This window comes from Cetorhinus maximus, chromosome 2 (assembly GCF_964194155.1).
Source record: "Cetorhinus maximus chromosome 2, sCetMax3.hap1.1, whole genome shotgun sequence".
Lineage (NCBI taxonomy): Eukaryota > Metazoa > Chordata > Chondrichthyes > Lamniformes > Cetorhinidae > Cetorhinus > Cetorhinus maximus.
Window position 1 is genome coordinate 31,857,568 of NC_135880.1, and position 24,421 is coordinate 31,881,988.

The 24,421-nt window shown below is 44.3% G+C and overlaps 1 protein-coding gene across 1 annotated transcript in view; it reads right to left on the reverse strand.

Moving 5' to 3' along the window:
• LOC144689937 (ufm1-specific protease 2-like) overlaps nucleotides 1-24,421 on the reverse strand; it is a 52,358-nt gene that overhangs the window by 25,925 nt on the left and 2,012 nt on the right. Inside the window, exons 2-4 of the mRNA XM_078557459.1 lie at nucleotides 11,096-11,279; nucleotides 9,847-9,910; nucleotides 2,206-2,360 (exon numbers count right to left, since the gene is read on the reverse strand). Coding sequence (XP_078413585.1) covers nucleotides 2,206-2,360; nucleotides 9,847-9,910; nucleotides 11,096-11,279 — 403 coding nt within the window. The remainder of the gene's footprint in view (nucleotides 1-2,205; nucleotides 2,361-9,846; nucleotides 9,911-11,095; nucleotides 11,280-24,421) is intronic.

Consider the following 24,421-nt stretch of genomic DNA (forward strand, 5'->3'; position numbering starts at 1 on the left):
ACGAGGGGTAGGAGACTTAGTTCGGGAGGGCAAGGTAGGGGGAACACTCAGGCTGGGGTCTTACGCGAAGGGAGCCTTCGTTGGGCACATGGAGCTTGAACAGGAGGGACCTCTGCCCACAATAAGGCTGCTGGTTTTTAGAGAAGGAGGCCCTTATGTGGCCATTAATTCACCCCTTAAGGGCCTCAATTGGGGCAAGTGCAGGTGGCTCACCTGACACCTCACCTGGGAAAAGAGAGGCAAAGATGGGATTTGAGAAGAGACTGGTAGGTAACATAAAAGGGAATCCAAATTCTTCTGAGAGCCTATAAAGAGTAAAAGGCTGGGGCTGTTTAGGGACAACAAAGGACATTTACACTTGGCGGCAGAAGTTGTGGCTAAGGTACTCAATGAATACTTTGTATCTGTTTGCACCAAGGAAGAAGGTGCTGCCAAAGCTATAGTGAAAGAGGTGGTTGGGACACTTGTTGGGATAAAAATTGATAACGAAGAGATCTTAGAAATGTTGGATGTACTTAAAGCTGATAAGTCACCAGACCAGTTGGAATGTATCTGAGGATGCTGAGGGAAGTAAGGGAAGAAACTGCAGAGACACTGGCCATAATTTTCCGATCCGCATTAGTTATGGGATAGTGCCAGGGGACTGGAATTGCAAATATTATATCATTGTTCAAAAAAGATATAAGGATAAACCCAGCAATGACAGGCCAGTCAGTTTAACCTCAGTGAATGGAAAGCTTTTACAGGTGATAATCTAGGCCAAAATTAACAGTTATTCGGACAAGGGCAGATTAATTAGGGAAAACCATCTGTTAAAGGCAAATCATGTTTAACTAACTTGATTGAGTTTTTTTTATGGGTGATAGGTGATGAGAGTAATATGGTTCATGTGGTGTATATGGTCATCAAAAGGTGTTTGATAAAATGCCACATAATAGACTTGCCAACAAAATTGAAGCCCATGGAATAAATAGGAGAGCGGCAGCAAGGATATGAAGTTGGCTGAGTGACTGAAAACAGAGAGTAATGGATAATGAATAAAAACAGAAAATTATGGAAATGCTCTGCAGATTTGACAGCATCTGTGGAGAGAGAAACATTTTAGGTCATGAGTCTTTTTTCAATTGTTGATAATGATTGTTTTTCGAACTGGAGGAAGGTATACAGTGGTGTGCCCCATGGGTCAGTGCTAACACCACAGCACTTCTTAACATATTAATGCCCTGGACTTGGTTGTGCAGAGCACAGTTTCAAAATTTGCTGATGACACAAAAAGCTGGACATATTATGAACTGTGAGGAGGATAACAATAAGCATCAAAAGTACAGAGACAGGCTGACCATGTCTGGAATGGCCAGACATACCGCACATGAAGTTTCATGCCGAAAAGTGTGAAATAGTACATTTGGGCATTTGCTTTAGTGATTGGCAGCCAGTGTCCAGTGGCGTACCACTGGCGGGATGAAGTTTCATGTCCGTATTGTAAAAAATTAATAAAGTTTATGTGGTCTTTATTAACATGTCCCATCTCGTGTGACATTGTCACATGAGGGGGACGTGTTAATAATTTTTTAATGTTTCTATTTTTAATGTTTTTGACACTGTCACTATTCTCCCTGAGACAGGACTTTGCCTCAGGGAGCAGTGCGCTCTTTTGCACGCATGCGCGGAAGAGCGCACTTTGACAGATGGGGAATCCCTCCCTCCCCCCGCACAGAAAGCACATAGCGCTTCCCGTCGGGGATGCCGCTGGGTGGGCCTTAATTGGCCCACCCACTTAAAATGTCGGCGGGCCCTGTTTCAGTGGCGGGGGTCGGCTGCCCGCACGCCGCCAAGCCGGTGGGGCCCGCCCGCTATCCAAGGGCAAGATTCTGCCCATTGTTTTATGGAGCTAGTCAACAGTAATAGTGCAGGTGAAAACCACTTCTTAAAATTACTTAGGTTAATGCCAAAGCAGTGAAATCAATGGAGATCTTGTACCTCCAGAGAAGACAGTCCATCGGCGCAAAATTTCCAACAAGCGTCTCAGAATAATACCAAACAAATTGGGTCAGCAGACTTGAAAAGATTTAGTTGAAGATATCATGGAGGCACCATGCTAAGATTTGTTTAACCAACAAAGCATTGTTGATCACAGACTACATTATTGCATTGTTAACATTACAAATTAATTCAGAAATAATTAATACTTAGGACAATACATACTTTCCCCATGGGTCCTCTGGATGTGCAAATACTACCACATCGATAGGGAGAGTCAACTTGAAGTGGATACGTGACATGTTATTGTGCTGAATAGCTACTCTTTTAATGAGATCAGGCCTCGTCACTTCAAACAGAATCTGCAGGTTTATTACTTTCTGAAAGTTAAAAATAGTTAGGCTAGAATTATTACAATCGTTAATGGTTGTAAGGTTGGGACATTTTACGAATAATTGAACACGAGGTCAGCAGGCAGCGAGTGAAGCATGGGGGTAGTTGAAATGGAAGTCCAGGACTTTAATTTACATAAGTATTTGGAGCTTAGAATGTTGTTGGTGTGCTCTCACTGCCAGAATGATCTCCTTTACCAATGTGGCAAGTAGCACACTGCTGGCCGGAATTCGAGACTACTAGCTTCATACAATAGGTAAGAGAAAATATACCATTAAAGTTCTACCGTTATGTCCCGAGAAAGCAATATTCATGTTAATATGAACAGACGCTGAAAGGGCGTATTTACTGGAATCTGTTTGCCCTTTTTTCTTTCTTATAAATCTGAATTATTCTATCCACTGAAAGTCTTGCTTTAATGGTACTCCATAATGTTGCCACGGCTCCTGTGGGGCTCCATTATAGAACAATGGGCCAACTGATAAAGAAGGAAGGGGAAAAATAAAAGGAGGCCAATTAAGCTGGGTTTCCAGGACCAGTTGTAAAATTCTTGGAAAAGCACCCACAGAACATAATTCTTTGAGAAATTCTGAAAAGAAAAAACAGCTGGTAGTGTGGTCTTCTGAGGTCCGCTGGCTTTGGGTTAGACTCACACTGTAGTCTCCATGGCTTGAATTTCACGCTTGGTGTGCACGCGAAGTCGATGGGCCCGGAAGCGGATGTAGAATCTGCTCCCGGGCGAGATTGTGTTCTTAACGTGATTTAAAATTGGGTGGTCAATTACGCCCCGCCCAGCGTGAAATGCGCCATCCAGTTGGCCAGACAGTGCAAGCGGGGGGTGGAACAAGTCTGCCACCGGGTCCAATGGACCCACAACTTTGGTAATTCAATTAAACTTCCAGTGGAAAAACAGATAGGTCCTACAATATGGAAATGACTTTGTTGTTAATACTGCGGCTTTTCAGCAACGAACTGATCCCTGACTAAAATCTTCACCGACTCAATGTATATGGTAGCTCTGGGACAGGCCTTGAAAACCTACAGGTCCTTCTCAGTATCTGCCACTGATCCAACTAAACTCAATGGTAGCAGTGAGGAAGTTGTGGGTGGGGGAAGTGGGGAAAGAGTTGGGGAGAGGGTTCCCTTCATCTACTTACATCAGTGAAGAAAGAAAAAATAATGAAAGCATTTCTCCAGGACCTTTCATGATTTTAGGACATCCCAGCGTGCCTCATCACTTTTTGAGGTGTGGTCACTGTTATCATGTGGAGAATGTGCCGGCCAGCTAATTTGCACACAGAAAGTTCCCATAGACAGCAATGTTGGATCTTTAACATCCATCTGAGAGGGTAGATGTGGTCTCAGATTAACATCTCACCTGAACACTGGCACCATAGACAGGGCAGCACTCTCTCAGGACTGTGCTGGGACTATAAGCCCACATGCACAACTCTCTGGAGTGGGACTTGAACCCATAACCAACTGAACGCCAGAGAGCAGAATGCTCCAACGTGGTAGACACCCATGCCATCTGCTCTACCTGCTACTGCAGCAGCTCTGGACTGCCTGGCTGAAATGGCGCAGCTAGGGCTAATGGCCGTGGGGGCAGGGGGGGAGCAAATTGAGGGAGGCAGTGCTGGGGACTGCAAACAAACTGTGGTTGTTCCCTTCTGTAGGAGAAACTATTTTTAATTATGCAGGGATATGGTCATATTCCACATCGACTGCTGGGTCAGTTGGGACACCTTCAATGACAAGCCTGCAGTATCTGAATGCTGGGTCATAATGAAGGCCTGGGTCATGGGGAGTCTGACATTCAGAGATCTCCCTGCCCTCAGCTAAATGCCGCCCTCCCCCTCCCCAATTGGCAATTGTTTTGGCCACGGATTTGGCCACTGGCAATTGTTTTGGCCATGGGTTTGGCCACTGGCAATTGTTTTGGCCATGGGTTTTCAAGGTCAATATCTTTTGTAAACAACAATGTTCCCTATTGTTTGTACAGACTCAACTATTTTGTTAGAACTTTGGCACAGATATATAGGTGAGCCAGCTTAGAAAGCTAGGGCAATCAAAAGGAAATGTGGCAAAACTCACAATATGACAGCAGCAAAATCACAAAGAAAATGAAAATGCTTGTGCTCCAGGGGTCTCTTATCCTGCCCTTGGATGGCAATTTGATAAAAACGTACTGCCCACTTGCCTGTTTTGCCGATGTCATGAGCGCAAAATCACACAGGCAACATAAAATCTCAGTTAGTGAGCTTTTAATGGCCTTAATTGGCCCTTTAGCTGTCAGCAGGCGTAGCTCTGACTCCCATGCATGCCTGCTGACCTCAATATTACATGCGTGCGCGATGAGATCAGGATACATGCCCGATGTCATCTTGCACAATTTTACATGTGTTCGGGTCAGGCACATGCCCAACCTTGGAACATGAAATTCGGGCCAATGTTTTCAATGGAAAATGTCGTGCAATTTGGGAACTCTCATCCACAGCATGGGGAAATATACCCCAGAATAGTAGCATCAGGTGCAATGATGAGGGGCAAATCACCAGGACTCACTCCGTGAACTGGCAGGAGGAAGAATACGGGAAGGAGGAGAACATTACCAAAAAGAAATGGGGATGAAGAGAGAAAATGGAATCATTGGGAACTCCATGCAGGTGGGGAAGATTAACTCTATGAAATGGGAAGGAGGGATGCTGGGAAATAATAAAATATAAATCAGATTTATCATTATTAACGTGCAATCGAAAACAGTCTTTCCATTTCTTCTACCCCCAGCACCCTCCTTTTTATTCTGAGAAAAAACTTCCAGTGAATTTCTACCTACTCATTTTCTTCCCTGACTACCCATCTTCCTTTCACCTTCCCACTTTGTATCTTTTTCCAATTTGAAAGGGTGATGGAAAAAAGGTTTGGCTCTATGAACTATCAGCTATCTCTGCTGCTTGCCTTACAGATTCAACTCTCTGTACCTCCACATGAGTTCTCACTACCGAAGGAATTGAATCTTTAAATTCTTCCAAAAGAATTACTTCCCTAAGAGCTGCATATGTCATCTCTATCTTTAATGCCCGTATCCACCGGTCAAAATTACTTTGCTTTACTCTCTCAAACTCAATATAAGTTTGCCAAGGCTGTTTTCTCATATTCCTAAATTTCTGCCTGTATGCCTCAAGAACCAACTCATATGCACTGCCTCTTCTGTCAATGAAGCATAAACCTCATGTGCTCTACCCACCAACCTGGATTGTAACAGCAATGTCCAATTTTACTGTGGCCATTTCATCTGTTTAGCTATCTTCGCAAATGAAATAAAGAATACTTCAACATCCCTTTCCTCAAACTTTGGAAGAGCTTCTACAACTTTAACCATCTCCCCACTGGGTTCTGATCTGGAAATAAGGCCTTCCTCACCTACTGGCATCTCTTTTTTAATTGCCTGCATTTTAAGCTGGAATTCTTTCTCTCTCTCTCTCTTTCTTTTTCCTCCATTTCTAACCTCACCATTTCTAATTCCCTTTCTTGTTTTCTTTCTCTCTCCTGCCTTTCTGCTTGTTCCCTTTGAAATGCTCCTTTTCTTTTTCTTTTTCTGCTGCCTTTAGTTCAATTTTTTTCATTTGCAACTGAATTTGAGCCCATTCCAATGAACCACCCCTTGGAGAACTCAGCCTCTCAGGTATGCCTTCCAATGCTGTGCTATACCTTCAATTATGTCTGATTTCCTCAGACCGGCAGGTAATCCTAATTGTAATTTAGCTGCCAATTCCACTAACTTAGCTTTATTTACCTTTTGTAAATCAACCAAAGTCATAACTTCAACTCCTAGACAAGATTTAACAATTGTCAAAGCCATGTTGCAGTCTCACTGCTACCAAAAGAATCTCACACCAACTCCTGAATTCAAAATGCTTCTTGTACCTTAAGATTCGCCAACTCCTAACCAATCAAGGAATTTCAAATATATCCCTCAAATTGCCCCCAATTTTTGTTATGGCACAGCCGATGGTAAATGCTGAGTTGTTCAAATCCCAAAGGGAAACTTGAAACAACTGCCACAACTTGTTTTGCAGTTTGTTTAAGTTTCGAGATGCGGGCTTTGAATTCAGCAGTGATAAGACCACCAAGTCTTCAGAGGTTTTTATAAAACTAAATTAAACATTTATTAATAAAAGAAAAGATTGTAAGCACATACATATGTCTACAAATTATTGCTACAATAATTTTTAAATCCATTAGTTAATCTAATTTCCAGTTGCACATTCATTGGGCAGAATTTAGTCCTTGGCTGGCGGGCGGGCCCCACCGCTTCCTGTGCAGCTGGGGGGGGGGGCGAAATCCCCATCTGTCAAAGTGCAAAGTGCGCTCTTTCAGGCACAGTCCTGTCTCAGCGAGATTCGTGAGAGGTAAGTAAACTCTAAAAATAGATAAATATTAAAATTATTAACATGTCCCCCTCATGTGACAATGTCACACGGATGGGACATGTTAATAATAAACACATAAAATTTATTAAATTTTTAATAATCTGCAGCCCGGTGGGGCTCCTGGCCTGCCCGCCAGCCTTAAGGTTGACCGGGCAGGGTGTTTAATAAGGTTAATTAGCCTGTCAATAGCTTTAATTGGCCATTGACAGGTCGGTGGGCGGACAGCTGATTTCACTGTCCGCCCACCTTCGTGAATATTTAAAGGGACTGGGATGACGTCGGGGGTTCCTCCCAACGTCACCCAGCGTCATTTTCTCCTCGGTGAGCAGGCCCCACCCCCAAATCACCGAGGGGAAAATCCTGACCATTAAGGCAACAGTAAGACACCTAGATTTTAAAAGGCTCAGGCAAAGGAACGTGATACCCTGAACAAGTCGAATTCAAAGTGAGTTCCCTTAACTTCAGTTCCTGGAGGCAACAGTTTGGTACTTACAGGCTGCAGTCTCTTCACACTTGTTGTATCTTAAACTGCCTCCCTTACAGTCTTCTCTCCTTTATACATATGTTCCTCTTTGAATGCAAATTCCCATTTTTTCACTGTCTTTTGAACTTTACCTCTCTACTAATAAAAAATCTACCATTGTACCAATTCCACCAGTAACCTTTGGGAAAAATAAATAAACACACTATTTCTTACTACTTCTGCTGGCTATGTATACACTACACGCCCACCTTTGACTTCAAGCCACTATAGTTTGTTTAAAAATACAAATGTTCCCTTTATACTTCACATTCTCAAACTTCCCATGTTTAGCTAATTAACATTTCAAACCTAACTTCTCTTCTTACATCAAAGCACCCAGACCTCTAATTCAATTAAATCTCACATATACACAGACCCACACATCAACACATCCCACTATTACTCTATTACTCAATAAACTCCTATAACATTATGAAAATTATTATATCTTCCTGACACTTTCCACAATTATGAAAGGATGACAAGGACCTTGAGAGAGTGGGTACTATCATCAGGAAGGATGATGATCAACCTCGGCCCTACCTGATTGGCACCCCAGAGGGTACAGTCAGGAGAAACAAGAGGAGTCTCCTCATCCAGAGACTGCTGCTCCTACAGTACAGTGGAGAGACATTGAGGAAGAGACCCAGATGCCAGAACAAACTCCAAATCAGTAGAGTTAACCTGCTATGACAGAGCCTACCACTCCTCCAACAGTAGTGTAAATGAGATAAGTAAGGCCTCCAGACTGCCTGAACCTATGAATTGAAGGGGGAAGGTGGGTAGTAATAATGATGTAAATACATGGGGCAAACAAGAATAACTTGAAATACCTTGGATAAAAATTAGCGGGGAGGTGTAGTATAGGTTCTGGCACATGTAGGGTTAATGGAGGACCGAGTATAATACCACCCACACAGTAATGCAGTAATGTAAGAGAACACATGACCCTCACCTAGGGGTCAGTCTAGTGTTGGACAGAGTAGTATGCACAAGCAAGCATCGAGAAGCCTCCTAGCTTGAACCCATTACTCTATATAAGTACATGGTTCTTGTAGTTATTAAATATAGTTAGCCTACTTAAGACTTCGAAGGCTTCATTAAGACTTACCGAATGGTATGCAACACCCTACAACCAAAGAGGGCATATGGAATACTTTACTTTATTAGCCAAGACCATAGAATATAAGAACAAGGAGGTTTTGCTGGAGCTATACAAAACACTAGTTAGACCATAATTTGAGTAATGTGTGCAGTTCTGGTCACCTCATTACAGAATGGATGCAATTGCACTCGTGATGGTACAGAAGAGATTTATGAGGATGTTGCCAGGACTGGAAAATTGCAGCTATGAGGAAAGATTGGATAGGCAGTGGTTGTTTTCCTTGGAATGGAGGAGGCTGAGGGGACATTTGATTGAGGTGTACGAGGTTGTGAGAGGGCCTGGATAGAGTGGATGGGGAGGACCTATTTCCCTTAGCAGGGTGATCAGTGGCTAGGGGCATAGATTTAAAGTGATTGGTAGAACAATTAGAGGGGAGATGAGGAAAAATCTTTTCACCCAGGACATGGTAGGAGTCTGGAACTCACTGCCTGAAAGTGTAGTAGAGGCAGAAACCCTCAGCTCATTTAAAAGATGGCTGGATATGCACCTGAAGTCCCATAATCTCCAGGGCTATGGACCAAATGCTGGAAATAGGATTAGGCTGAGGGGGGTCTCATATTTGGCTGGTGCAGACATGATGGGCAGAGTCACCTCCTGTGCTGTAAATGTTTCTACATTTTTCTAAATATCTGAAAAGGAGAAATGTGCAGGGATGTGGGGAGAGGGTGGGGGAGTGGAGGTACGTGAATTGCTCCTTGGGAGAGCCAGTACAGACACGATGGGCCAAATGCCTTCTGTGCTATAACGATTCTATGAATCTATGAAACCCACAAAGAAGTTCCCATCCTGACCATTTTCAATACTGCAAACAAAATGGTTAACATTGTATTAAGAAGTAACCCTTGCAATGGCAAGAACAAAACTTAGACAGCAACAAAAATGAATGAAACAACAAAAAATATATAAAAAGCAATATAGTTAGTGAAAAGGGGGTACAATTAACATAAAAGTAAAATGTTATAGTCACTTTTAAGAAGCCTCCCCCCTACAAGTAAGGGCACCCAAACATTACCTAGTCTATTCATAAGAAACTTATAAGATCAGTGTGTGATCAATTTTAAACGGGTAATGACACTTGCGAAGCCTCCAGTCGGCCCACTTTTTCATCATTAAATGAAACTGACAGTGAATTGCATCAGTCTGTGCAGTTGGTGTTGCAAACCATGTTCAGGGCTTTGAATGTTGCCCAATTATAAGTGAAGATGTGGCAAATTTCCCCTATTGTGTATTACTACTAGAGGAGTGTAGCTGGCCACCTTAAAATCATTACAGATGTTGCCTCATAATAAGTACGTGTAAATTCAAGAAATCCTTAAAATCAAAAAATTTATATATATACTGTATATACCTACCAGAGGTAAGATCTTTAACGTTATATTTTTGGAAGCCTTTTTAAGTAAGTCATTGACCTCAACCCTGAAATAAAAATTGTACACTATGATAAGACAACGTACAAATAGAACCTGGCTGTTCATGTCTTGGTATCTGGTACCAATATTGGCATGTATGAATTAAAGAAAATAGATTCAGAAACTAATGGAATTTCTTCATTTCTATCGATGTAAAAAAAGACTAGAAAAATGTGAAGATCCAGATTTCTTTCATTCTCGTCCGTTCCATCAGAACGAATGTATTATGCACACTGGATTAGTGCAACACACACCACTATGACATTAGGATTGGATGTAGGCTACATGGACGTAGATTCAATTTTCTCTATACCACTGCGTTATCTTTATGGTCTAACACTGTATGAAGAGACAGAATTCATAAGTCATATAGCAAGTTCTACAGAATTCTTGGTACATAATTAAACAAGTTCAAAGCAAGTGCAATACTTTGTCAGAACTTTCAGGCCTTAATTGTGTCAGAGTGTCCAATGCTTGAAATGAATGAAGTTCCACATAAAGATGTCGTTAAACAAGCATATCAAAAAACAACTGGCTTGAATCTTATAAAAGCAGCACTTTCAAAAGAATACACAAAATGTCAATACAAACAGATTTCTAAAAGTTATTTGTTTTAATCTCTGGGGGAAAATGTGAAACCATACTCACAAAGCACAGATTATTTTGACTATAAATGAACAATTAAAGCCTAAATAAATACCTTTTTTTAATAAAGGACATCAATGGTCAAGATGGCAAAACAGCAAAAATGTCTGCAAACTAATTAGTGATTTAGCAAGTCACAAGGTTTATTTAATATATTGGTACCAATATTTTAAAAGAAAAGTCACAAGTCAATAAAATTTTAAAAGTGATGTTGTGCGAAACCTTTTTTGTGTGATACTTACAATTCATCAGCGTAAATTACTCCTATCTCTAGCACCACCTGTAAATATATCTGCAACCACCTGCACATCATTTTACTATTATATCACTTAGAATATTATTGAGCTCAATGTCTCTCCAGACACAACACAAATTTGGAAGAAAAAATCAATACTTGAAAGATTAGATGTTCAAATGAAGTGCACGTATGAAAATTTATTATTTGCATGACAAACCTTATTGAAATCCTAGTAGCAACTGTCCTGGCACCTAAAATAAGCACCAATGTGATGTTGAGTTATTTAACAAATTCCTTTCTTCTACTTACGTGACATATTTTAAGATGGCTTTGCAGTGAGAGTCCTCTTGTAGTTCTGAAGGATGTGTGCTGGCATGGGTTTTGGGCCACATGTACAGTGAGCCACCTAGACCACTTAGGATGAAAGCCTGTGAATTTACCTTAGAAATCAGGTCATTAATGGCTTCCTTAAAGCCTCCTTTAATTCCTTCTTCTAAATTCAATGGAGAAAAAGGAAAAAATTGTTACAAATGCTGTTGATGTCAACATTAACACTTACAGCTTAAGTCCTTCATTATACTTCTCTAATTAATAAACCATCATCCTTATATAACTAAGTTAGAAATTTGATTTTTTGAAAAATTACAAGCTTACCAAACTAAATGCTGTGTTGCTACAGCAAAATTTAACAAGCAAGTATCACATAAAAGATCTCTAATTACATTCAAACACTTCATCTGTAGTTGTCAACCTGAACAAAGATTCAAAAGTTTACAGAGTTAAAGGGAATCCAGGAAGTGAGCATTCATACTGATGTTTCAGGGAAGATTTGTGACTAATGTTTCAATACACTAGGGTTCTTTAGCTTCAAAAAGAGGCATTTCTGTGGGTGTCTTGTAGCGAAGTTAAAATACTTAACACAAATATGAGAACTAGAAAAATGCTTTTATATACACAAAGGTAGCAAGACTAGGAGGTCATGATTCATGTTTATTGAGAGCAAATTAAACAGATGCATCTGTAAGAGCTTTTTGACATAGATGGTACATTACTGCACAGAGCATTTGTCATCACCACTCCTGTACTACAGTGACTCCTGGACTATATATCAGCAACACACAAGAGCACTAGAGAAATTCCATCAACGAAGCCTCTGCCCTTGAAGCCAGCTCCACATGCGTTCACGCAAAACTGCTGCAAAATCAACGACAATAGACAGGATGTTGTGTCTGGATGGCCGAAAAGCGTCTCCCCCTCCAGGTTCCGTTTTCTCAACTCTCAGATGGACAGTTTTCCAGGGGAGGACAAAGAAAACACTTCAAAGCCACACTGAAGTTCTCCCTGAAGCGCAGCAGCATTGATATTAATGACTGGGAGGAACTTTCTACTAATTCTTCAAAATGGCAACAATTTTTCCATCAAGCTACAGCTGTTCCCTTTTGAGTCACAGCATCTTAAGGCTGAGGCAGAACAGCGGCAGTGAAGGTTCAAAAAAAAAGGAAGCAAATTCTGTCCTCCGGATTCTACTACCTCGTGGGACATCCTGCTCCTCGTGCCCAGAGATCTGTGGGTTGAGAATCGGCCAGTTCAGTCATGTGAAGGCACATGGCAGAAACTCACAACCCTGAGTAAATGTCATCCTGGAATTGGGGTACAGGCGACGATGAGTCGACGACATAGAAGTAAATCGGCAGGCTAGCAGGGACGATATATTCATTTAAGAAATAGCAGCAAAAAGCAGATAATTTGGAAGGAGAAGAAAAGGAACAAAGAGCCTGTGATAAAAATATGCATTTCTGTTATTGGTTTTATCATTCCTAGCAGTCAGGTTTAAAATGCAGGCTAGTAGGTTTATTAAGGACAAAATGATAGACAGACATATTCCATAATTGAATTAGGAGGTGGGACAGCATATTTGAATTGTTAATGGATATAGCTTCTCTCAGACTATCATTTCTAGTTGTCATTATTTATGTACACAGACTAAAGAAAAAAAAACTGAAAGGAATCAACTGGAAGCATTAGCCCAGATGCTTTCTCCCCTCGAATCAGAAGTTCATGGGTTCATATTCCATGCCAAGACTTCAGCACATAATATAGGCTGCTATTTTAGTGCAGTACTGCAGGTGTGCTACAGTGCTGCAGATGCCATCTTTTGGGTGAAATGTTAACCTAAAGCATTGCACCTCTCTTAGGCGAACACATAAAAGACATTAATGCATGACTCAAAGGGGAGCTGGAGATTTTTTTTGATGTCCCGGCCAACATTTATCCTTCAGCCAGGTCATCTATCTCATTGCTGTTTATGGGACCTTGCTGTGCACATATTGGCTGCCGTGTTTCTCTACATTGCACAGTGACTACCCTTCAAAATAACTTCATTGCCTGTGAATTGCTTTGGGCATCTAAGGACATGCAAGGCACCAAATAAATATTTCAGTACTTTGAAAAAGGTTTTTTACAACGGAAGGTTAGGGTTACAAATGAGGTCAAGTATATTTTTCCCTCTTGTTGGTTGCCTCACCACCTGCCGCAAACCCAGGCTAGCATCCATGTCCTTTAGGACTCGGCCAGCTCGGTCTTTACTGGTGCTACTGAGCCACTCTTGGTGATGGACATTGAAGACCCCACCCAGAGTACATTCTGCGCCCTTGCCACCCTCAGTGCTTCCTCCAAGTGGTTTCAACATGGAGGAGCACTGATTCATTATCTGAGGGAGGGCGGTACGTGATAATCAGCAGGAGGTTGCCTTGCCCATGTTTGACCTGATGCCATGAGACTTAATGGGGTTCAGAGTCAATGTTGTGGACTCCCAGGGCAACTCACTCCCGACCGTATACCACTGTACCGCCACCTCTGCTGGGTCTATCCTGCCGGTAGGACAGGACATGGGCGGTGATGATGGTGTTCATGACATTATCTGTAAGGTATAGTTCCGTGAGTATGACTATGCCAGACTATTGCTTGACTAGCCTGTGAGAAAGATCTCCCAATTTTGGCACAAGCCCCTAGATGTTAACAAGGAGGACTTTGCAGGGCCGACATGGCTGAGTTTGCCATTTCCAGTGCCTAGGTTGATGCCAGGTAGTCCATCTAGTTTCATTCCTTTTAGACTTTTTAACTAGACCATTACAGAGGGAAATTAAGAGTCAAGAGTCAACCACATTGCTGTGGGTCTGGAGTCACATATAGATTTCCTTCCCTAAAGGGCATTAGTGAACCAGATGGTTCAATGACAATCGACAATGGTTTCATGGTTATCATTAGACTTTTAATTCCAGGTTTTTATTGAATTCTAATTCCACCGGCTGCCTTGGTGTGGTTTGAACGCGGATCCCTACAGCATTACCCTGGGTCTCTGGATTACTAGTCTGGTGAAAATACCACTACGCCATCACCTCCTGGCATTGCATCGGCACTGAAATTCATATATTATGTTTCTCAATTAGGGAGATGGTGGCACAGTGGTATTGTTGCTGGACTAATAATCCAGAGACTGAGGCTAATGCTCTGGGAGCATGGGTTCAAATCCCACCATGGCAGCTGATGGAATTTGAATTCAGTTAATAAATCTGAAAGTGAAAGCTAATCTCGGTCATGGTGACCATGAAATTATCATCGATTGTCATAAAAAAAAACATCTATCCTTTAGGGAAGCAAATCTGCCATCCTTACCTGGTCTGGCCTACATGTGACTCCAGATCCACAGCAATGTGGTTGACTCTTAACTGCCTTCTGAAATGGCCTCACAAGCCATTCAGTTCAAGGGCAATTAGGGATGGGCAACAAATGCTGGCCTTGCCAGTGACACTCACATCCCATGAAAGAATTTTTTAAAAATTGTGTTATAGGCAGAATATCTTTTTGGACCGATGGCTGCATCCTATTAGTGGAAATTACCACTAGCATAGCCACTGCCTAGTGGCAGCATGAAGCAGCTTGCTTAGCCTGTTCAACTTTTTGAAATACTTAGGCTTTCCAGGGTAATTTGAGGTAGACCAGGCACTTTTTAGGTCCAAACGTGGTGTCCTTTGACCCGTACATGAAACTCAGGTTCTGGAAGGGTCCCAGTGGCTTGGAAAACAGCATTTGTAACACCTTTATTCTAGAATGCAGGGAGACAGAAAGCAGGAAACAATAGGCTAGTTGGCCTGACATATGGCATAGGGAAATTACTAGAATCCATTATTACGGAAGTTATAGCAGTGTTCTTAGAGAATCCGAATGGAATCAGGCAGAGTCAACATGGTTTTGCGAAAGGAAAATCGTGATTAACTAATTTATTAGAGTTCTTTTAGGAAGTAACAGGTAAAGTGGATGAAGGGGAACCTGTAGATGTGATATACTTGAATTTACAAAAGGCATTTGATATGGTGCCACATCAAAGGTTACTACACAAAATAAGAGCTCATTGTGTAGGGGGTAACATATCAGCATGGATAAACAATTGGTTAGCTAACAGGAAGCAGAGAGTTGGTATCAATGAATCATTTTCAGGTTAGAGTCATAAAGTTATACAGCAAAGAAACAAGCCCTTTGGCTTATCATGTCCATGCCATCAAGCACCTATCTATTCTTATCCCGTTTTCCAGCACTTGGCCCGTAGCCCTGTATGTTATGGCATTTCAAGTGCTCATCTAAATACATCTTAAATGTTGTGAGGGTTCCTGCCTCTACCACCTGTTAGGCAGTATGTTCCAGATTCCAACCACTTTCTGGGTGAAAATATTTTTCCTCAAGTCCCCTCTAAGCCTCCTGCTCCATACCTTAAATCTATGCCTCCTAGTTATTGGCACCTCCGCTAAGGGGAAAAGTTGTTTCCTATCTACCCTATCTATGCCCCTCATAATTTTGTATACCTCTATCAGAACCACCCCCCAGCCTTCTCTGCTCTAAGGAAAACAACCCTAGCCTATCCAGTCTCTCTTCATAGCTGAAATGCTCCATCCCAGGCAACATCCTGATGAATCTCCTCTGTGCCCTCTCCAGTGCAATCACATCCTTCCTACAGTGTGGCAACCAGAACTGCGCACAGTACTCCAGCTGTGACCTAACAAGCATTTTATACAGCTCCAACATAACCTCCCTGCTCTTATATTCTATGCCCCGGTAATAAAGGCAAGTATCCCATATGCCTTCTTAACCACCTTATCTACCTGTGCTGCCGTCTTCAGGGATCGATGGACATGTACACCAAGGTCCCTCTGTACTTCCTCGGGTCCTACCATTCATTGTGTATTCCCTTGCTAAAATGCATCACCTCACACTTCTCAGGATTACATTCCATTTGCCACTGCTGTGCCCATCTTACCAGCCCATCTATATCATCCTGTAATCTAAGGCTTTCCTCCTCACTATTTATGACACCACCAATTTTCATGTCATCTGCGAACTTACTGATCATACCTCCTACATTCACATCTAAATCATTAATGTACACTACAAACCGGAAAGGTCCCAGCACTGATCCCTGCAGTTCACCACTCCTCACATGCTTCCAATTGCAAAAACAACCTTCAACCATCACCCTCTACCTCCTGCCACTAAGCCAAATTTGGATCCAATTTGCCAAATTGCCCTGGATTCCATGGGCTCTTACCTTCTTGACTATTCTCCCATGTGGGACCTTGTCAAAAGCCTTACTGAAGTCAGTCCATGTAGACTACATCAACTGCACTACCCCCATCCACACAACTAGTCACCTCTTCGAAAAATTCAACCAAATTTTTTAGACTTAATTTCCCCCTGACAAAACCATGCTGACGATCCCTGATTAATCCCTGTCTCTCCAAGTGGAGACTAAACCTGTCCCTCAGAACTTTTTCCACTAGTTTCCCTACCACTGATGTTACAATCACTGGCCTGACCTGATTTATCCCTACTACCCTTCTTGAATAATGGTACCACATTCGCTGTCCTCTGGCACCTCTCCTGTGGCCAGAGAGAATTTTAAAATTACTGTCAGAGCCCCTACAATCTCCTCCTTTGCCTCACATAGCAGCCTGGGATACATCTCATCTGGGCCTGGGGATTTATCCACTTTTAAGCCTGCCAAAACTGTTAATACCTCCTCCCTTTTAATGCTAATTTGTTCACGTATATCACAGTCCCCCTGCCTGAATTCTACACCTACATCTTCCTTCTATACCGTGAACACAGATGAAAAGTAATCATTCAAAACCTCACCCACGTCCTCCAACTCCACATACAGATTGCCACTTTGGTCCCTAATGGACCCTACTCTTTCCCTGGTTATCCTCTTGCCCTTAATATATTTATAAAATGCCTTGGGATTTTCCTTTATCTTGCCCGCCAGTGTTTTCTCATGCCCCCTCTTTGCTCTCCTAATTACTTTTTTAAGTACCCTCTACACTTTCTACACTCCTCTGGGGTTTCCGCTGTTTTCAGCCCTCTGTATCTGCCATAAGCCTCCTTTTTTTGCCTTTATCCAATCCTCTATATCCCTAGACATCCAGGATTCCCAGGCTTGTTGGTCCTACCCTTCACTTTTACGGGAACATGTTGGCCCTGAGCTCTCACTATTTCCTTTTTGAATGACCCCGCTCTGCTCAGTGAAGTACCGCTCTTTACAGCCCCGCTCTGCTCAGTGAACTCTCCCTCTTTAGAGCCCCGCTCTGTTCACTGAAGTCTCGCTCTTTACAGCTCCGCTCTGTTCACTGAAGTCTCGCTGTAGCTAGTGGAGTGCCACAGGGATCAGTGCTGGGGACTCAGTTATTTGCAATCAACATCAATGGGTGGAATTCTCCCATGGTCCCATTGGCGGGTTCAATGGCAGGTGGTGGGAGAATTCCGCGGGAGGTCCACAAAATCGGTTTCCTGACGGTGGGATTTTCTGATACTGCCCGCCACGGGGGATCGAGATTCCCATTAGAGGCCAGTATGAAACCGATTTGCATCCCACTAATGGGATGCAGATGAAGGCCTTACCGGAATCTTGCCCCCACGCCCGATTCTCCATGACGCCAGCAGGAAAACACGCCAGTCCAGAACACGTCAGGACCAACGTGGCATGCAAAAGTCAGGACTTACCTTAACAAGGCCTTGGGCAGCTCGAGGACACTCAAGAAGAAGATGGAGGCCTCCATCCCTGGATCCTGGAGCACCACATGCAGCACAGAGCGGGTGGACCTTCATCCACGTGGGTCTTCTGCGAAGCTGCTTCCAGGAGGTGGGAGTTCTCCATGCAGCAACCTTGCTCAACCTTCAAACCTTCTTCCAGGGACTTCACCATGGGATTGGATCCTTGATCTACAGGTGGAAGGCAGCAGGAGGTACTGTTGGGTAGTGAGGATCGGTGGAGTGGGGTGGTGGTGTTAAAGAAGGTTAGGAGATGACTGTTGAGGTGGTGGTGGGGTGAATTTGTAGAGGAGTGCATTGGCAGTTGAGGTATTTAGAAAGGGTATTACAGGAGTGTAGCAAGGTGGCAGAGGGAACGGAGGGGGAGGGTGGGGAAGCCGTGTTGTTTGCCGGATGGGGCGGGGGGGGCGGTGGCATAGTGGTATTGTCACTGGACTGGTATTCCAGAGACCCGGGGTAATGCTCTGGGACCTGGGTTCGAATCCCACCATGGGCAGATGGTGAAATTTGAATTCAATAAAAATCTGGAATTAAAAGTTTGATGATGCCGTCCTTACCTGGTGTGGCCTACATGTGACTCCAGACCCACAGCAATGTGGTCGACTCTTTAAAAAAATGCCCTCTGAGCGAGGGCAATAAATGCAGTGATGCCCATGAACGAATTTAAAAAAAGGTGTGAAGGGCCACGGGGGGTGTCCAGGTGTCCGGGAATGATGAGGGTTACAGGGGGTAGAGGGAGCCGGTAGGGTGAGGGTACGACATTGTTGTGTGAGGAGGCGGTGAGAGTTGTTGCTGGGGACATGTAGATATACATGGACTCGGGGTGTGAGCAGGAGAGGGCAGGCAGGTCAGTGGCAGCTGGGGTGGGATTCTCAGGGAGGAAGGGGACGTGTATGTTGACCTGGACATTGTCAAAGGAAAAGGGTTTGGTTTGAAAGGTAACAATGGGGAGGTCAAACCCAGGAGGGGTCAATGATAATGAGAGGATGGGTATAAGTGACTGGGGGAGGGAGCGCAGGAAGAATGCCACAACCACCATGCTGGTCTGGTCAGAGCTAAGCAGAGCCTCACGTTGGATGAGCTGAGATACTGCATGGGAGTTGGGTCAGTGGGTGGGTGGAGATGCAGGTCATTTCAGCTGGACAACTGAAAGGGAACCCCAGAAGGCATTATTGACCATACTAGGGACCTGGGACATGAGACTTTAATGAATGAAGGCTGAATGTGCACAGGAGAGCGCTTGCTCATGGCTTGCAAAGGCCCTGCCACACACTACTGCCTCCCTGCAGATTCATTCGGGGGATCGGCTGTCTGCAGGAGAGTTTGGGGTGGGGCGCGTTTGTTAAGCATTAAGGGCCACGCTGAAGGAAGACAGTAGACACTATTGAAGTGAAAGTGATTATAATTACATAATTTCCAATTGTGACAATCAATTGTTCACCCGTGCAACCAGTTGTGATCAATATTTCTTGATTTTCCTTGGTTTCTGCTTCTCCTATGTGATTCCCCAGTAACCACAGCAGGGCCGGAGACAGCCTGCTGGCCTGGTGGCCCTGTTGCCTTGGATGACTTTGGTAGCCATCCTCTGGAGAGCTGAGGCTTGGAGGGTCCCAGTTTCCTTTGGCTGTCCTCTTGTGGGCCAGCTGCTCCATCTGTGGTGACAGAGGACAAGGTTGAAAGGGTCAAAGGTAGACAGGATTCGGAAGGGCTGGACAACCTCTGAGATTCCTGAGCGGATGTTGCAGGGGTGTCCAGCTGCCGCTCCTCCTCCCTTACGGTGCCTGAGGGCCCCAGCCTGGCTCCTTGAGGGGAAGGGGCACGTGAAGATAGGTCGAGGTGCCCCGTCCCCTCTCACATAGCCACTGCAGGAGCTCCCCCATGGCTACCGTGGTGCACGCAACTCCGGCAGGATCTGCTGGACTGGGATCTCCATGAAGTCTGCAAACCTCCCCATGGAGACCTCGATGGGTGCGCAGGTTGATGCCACTTCATTAGCCAGCAGGCAGACGGACTCTTCCAACTCGCATGCCACTCTGTTGAGGACCCCCAATGCCTCTGCCTGATGTTGCTCAGCCTCTTGCTGGCTCTCCTCCATGAGTTGGAAGGCCGATTTCAGAGGGCTGTCAATGGACTTAGACCTCACAGGTGCCTCTTCCCCTGCAGTCCTCCGAGTGCCGGTAAGCTCAGCTGGCCGTGCCTCCTCCTGCTGCGGACATGTGTCTGTACGGTGACCGCCAGAGTGTGAGACCCTTCCTACATAAGAACTCATCCCCACCAAGGTGTGTGTATCAGGGTTGTTGGAGGGTGCATGTGTCCACTGTGATGCCCCTACAGGTCAGCATCTCTCCTCCTGTCTTCTCTCCTGGCTCCTCTGGGCAAGGGTTTCTGCCGAGGCCTGATAGGGAGTCCTCTGCCTTGGGCCTTGGCCTCTTCCTGGTGGCACCTGCAATTGAGAGGGGGGAGAGCGAGTAACAGCCTTAGCTGCCTCCAAAATGGAGGTACACTTGGCCTCCAATTTCCATGCATGAATCCTTAGTGGCTGGAGGCCTAAGTCCAAGCTCCCCATTGCCAATTGTCTGGTCCTGCTCCACACCTGCCACCTGGGCTGCCCTCTCTTTAAGCTTCATGAGAGGCCTCAGATGTGGGCACCCCTCTTCTGTCTTTTCCTGTTCTCGCCGGTTGTGCCTTAACATCTCTTGCTGAAAGATTAACAATAGTTTTGAGAGGAATTTGTACATAGCAATTTTCTGTTCATTTCTCAAACTTCCAATGTTGGAGATAACCCACTGGATTGTATGGCAGGGCATTAATGCTCTGCAAGTTGTCCAGAAGGCTTGTGGGCCAGCACCCACCAGAGCAATGAGCACATCCACATGCATGAATAAGGCTCAGAGAGGCACCTCAAAGGTTGCTGGTGACATCTGCGCTTGAGCCCATTCCTCCACTCCACCTCCCCCACCCCGAACTTCCACACAGCATTGATCTCTGTATATGTAGAAGGGTGAAGGAGGCACAGTGGTCAATCCACCACAGAGTGAATGCACTGCAGTGGGGTTATGAGGCATGACTATGCTGTTGCCACTATCTGACATTCATTCCTTTCATTGTGGTTAGCGCGAGCAGCTGAAGATTCACTTACCCTGGCAGAGCAGATGATGTTGCTCATCCTCTTCCGGCACTGTATGGCTGACCTGCGCTGGACAGCGGGGCACTAACAGCATTGGCCACCTGCGCCCATGCAGGGTTTGCTTCCCTGCTTGGCCTCCTCTTCCCATCAGCTGGATAGAGTACACCCCTTCTGGCCTCGACATGGTCGAGAAGGACACACAAGGAAGCGTCACTGAACTTGGGTGCTGGGCCTTCACCTTCCTTTCCTGACATCTCAAAATAGTGTTGACAGCAAGGATTCTGGGCGCCTTTTAAACATGGTGCCTGGAAATGACAGCGGTGCGTGCCACCCAACCCACCCACCGTGCTAGATGTTGGGAAGCCACTAACTGCATAATTAATGACTACAGGGACACAAGAGTCCCCGGGTTTTCCCGTTGGCCTCCGCAGCGGGAAACAGTCCCTGTCCCCACCCCCACCCCCACCATGGGACTTAGTCTGGATGGGAGAATTCCGCCCAACAACTTGGATGAAGAGATCGCATATATGGGAGCTAAATTTGCCGATGACACCGATGACACTTGGTGGTATCTGGGTGTCCTGGTACATGAAACACAAAAAGTTAGTGTACAGGTACAGCAAGTGATTAGGAAGGCAAATGGAATGTTTGTGTTTATTGCAAGGGAATTTGAATATAAAAATAGGGAAGTTTTACTGCAGTGTACAGGGCCTTGGAGAGACCACAGCTGGAGAACTGTGTACAGCTTTGGTCTCCTGAAGAAGAGTCGAAACGTTAACTCTGTTTTTATCTCCACAGATGCTGTTGGGCCTGCTGAGTTTTTCCAGCATTTTCTGTTTTTGTTGTTGAAAACATTCCTGTTGGAGTCTACCCCACATGTAGAAGTACTCCCCTTGGTTTGCAAGTACCTGTAGGATCCGTTGAGCCTGAGAAAGTTGAGGAGACAAACTTACAGCTTCCCATTGGAAAGCCTAGTGGGCAGATGACTCCTGAGAGGGAGGTCTTGGACAAGCCATCCTAAGTCGTAGAACTACAACATTCAACACCTTTGAAGAAGCCCCCAGGGAATCTGAATTTGTAAGTAGCTTATTTATGTAAATAGTTGTTATATTGTAAATGTTGTAAATTGTACTTTCAGGTAAAGGGGGAGGGATGTGGTAATCTGAGGTGCTATACCCTTTTAAGAGAATGTGAGCAGATTGACCATGTGACTGTATTACCCAATTGCTGAGTAGCACGGGCTACAATGTTAATCAGTGGTTTAGAATAGGGTCTGGTTGGAGAAGCACACATTGTGTTAGTACTCGGATGCTTGTGTAAATAAACAGCATGTGCTTCATCTTATATTGGTCTCTGCGTCTGCAACATATTATTTGCCAACTCACCCAACATTAGATAGGTATGCAAATGTGTTCGCGAGCAAAGCAACCCGACAAAAGAACATAACAAAAAGGTATATTAACACCTTGTGGATTGGTTTTAGTTCTCTGTTATAGCATTTAATATCTTACTTACTCTATCAAAACCGTTCATCATTTTGAAAATCTCTATTAAATCACTCCTTACCCTTTTCTGCTTTTAAGAGAACAATGCCAGGTTCTCTAGTCTCCCGACATAACTTAAGTCCATCATCCCTGATATCATCAAAGTAAATCTCCTCTCCAAGGCCTTGGCATCTTCCCTAATGTGTGGTTCCCAGAATTGGACACAATCATCCAGCTCAGGCATAAACAACGTTTTGCAAATGTTTAGCATAACTTAGTTGCTTTTGTACTGTGTACCTCTATTTATAAAGCTCAGGAAACAGTATACGTTTTTAACAGACTTATCAACTTGTAAGATACAGTAGACGTGTTTACATAGGGCAGGGCAAATCCAATCCATCCAATTACCTCCCCTTCAATCTATTGTTGATCATCAACAAAGTAATGGAAGATGTCATTGAAAGTTCCATTGAGAGTCACTTACTCAGCAATAATCTGATCACTGATGCTCAGTTTGGTTTCCGCCAGGGCCGATCATCTCCAGATCTCATACAGCCTCGGTCCAAACATGGACAAAAGAGCTCAATTCAAGAGGTTCGGTGAGAGTGACTCACCTTGACATCAGGCGGCATTTGACTAAGTGTGGCATCAAGGGGCCCTAGCAAAATTTAAGTCAATGGAAATTAGGGGGTAAACTTTCCACTGGTGGAGTCATTCCTAGCACAAAGGAAGATGGTTGTGATTGTTGGAGGCCAATTATCCCAGCCCCCGAACATTATTGCAGGAGTTCCTCAGGGCAGTGCCCTCAGCCCAACCATCCTCAGCTGCTTCATCAATGACCTTCCTTACATCATGACTGCGAGGTACAGGCTCAACATGTTCCCCTAGGGTGACAGGAAGGATAACAAGCCCAGAGAATCATGGATGACTGGAGATATTCAGGTTACGATGAGAAGGAAAAGAGAGGCTTTTAGCAGGTACAAGGGAAGCAAATCAGCAAAGGCATTATGGAGTACAGAAAGTGCAGGGTGGAGCTTAAGAAAGCAATTAGGAGAGCAAAGAGGGGAAATGAGAACGCTCTGGCTGGTAAAAGTAGGGAAAATCCTAAGATATTTTATAAGTATATCAATGGGAAGAGGATAACCAGGGAAAGAGTAGGGCCCATAAGGGACCAAGGGGGCAATCTATGGGTGGAGCCAGAGGACATCGCTAGAGTGTTGAATGAATACTTCACGTCCGTCTTCACCCAAGAGAATGAGGATGAAGGTATCGAACTCGGGGGGAGAAACTGCGAGGTTCTTAAGCAAATTGATGTAGGGAGTGACAAGGTATTGGAGGTGTTGGCAGGCTTAAAAGTGGACAAATCTCCAGGTCCAGATGATTTGTGTCCCAAACTGCTGAGGGAGGCAAGGGAAGAGATCGCAGGGGCTCTGACCCAAATTTATAATTCCTCTCTGGTCACAGGGGAGGTGCCAGTGGACTGGAGAACAGCTAATGTGGTTCCATTATTTAAGAAGGGTTGTAGAGATAAGCCAGGGAACTACAAGCCAGTGAGTCTCACGTCAGTGGTAGGGAAACTATTGGAGAAATTTCTGAAGGAGAGAATCTATCTCCACTTGGAGAAGCAAGATTTGATCAGGGATAGTCAGCATGGCTTTGTCAGAGGGAGGTCATGCCTAACAAATTTGATTGAATTTTTTGAGGAGGTGACCAGGTGTGTAGATGAGGGTAGTGCAGTTGATGTAGTTTATATGGATTTCAGCAAAGCCTTTGACAAGATCCCACATGGGAGACTTGTAAAGAAGGCAAAGGCACATGGGATACAGGGTAATTTAATAAGGTGGATTCAAAATTGGCTTAGTTGTAGGAGGCAAAGGGTGATGACAGAAGGATGCTTTAGTGACTGAAAGTCAGTGTCCAGTGGCG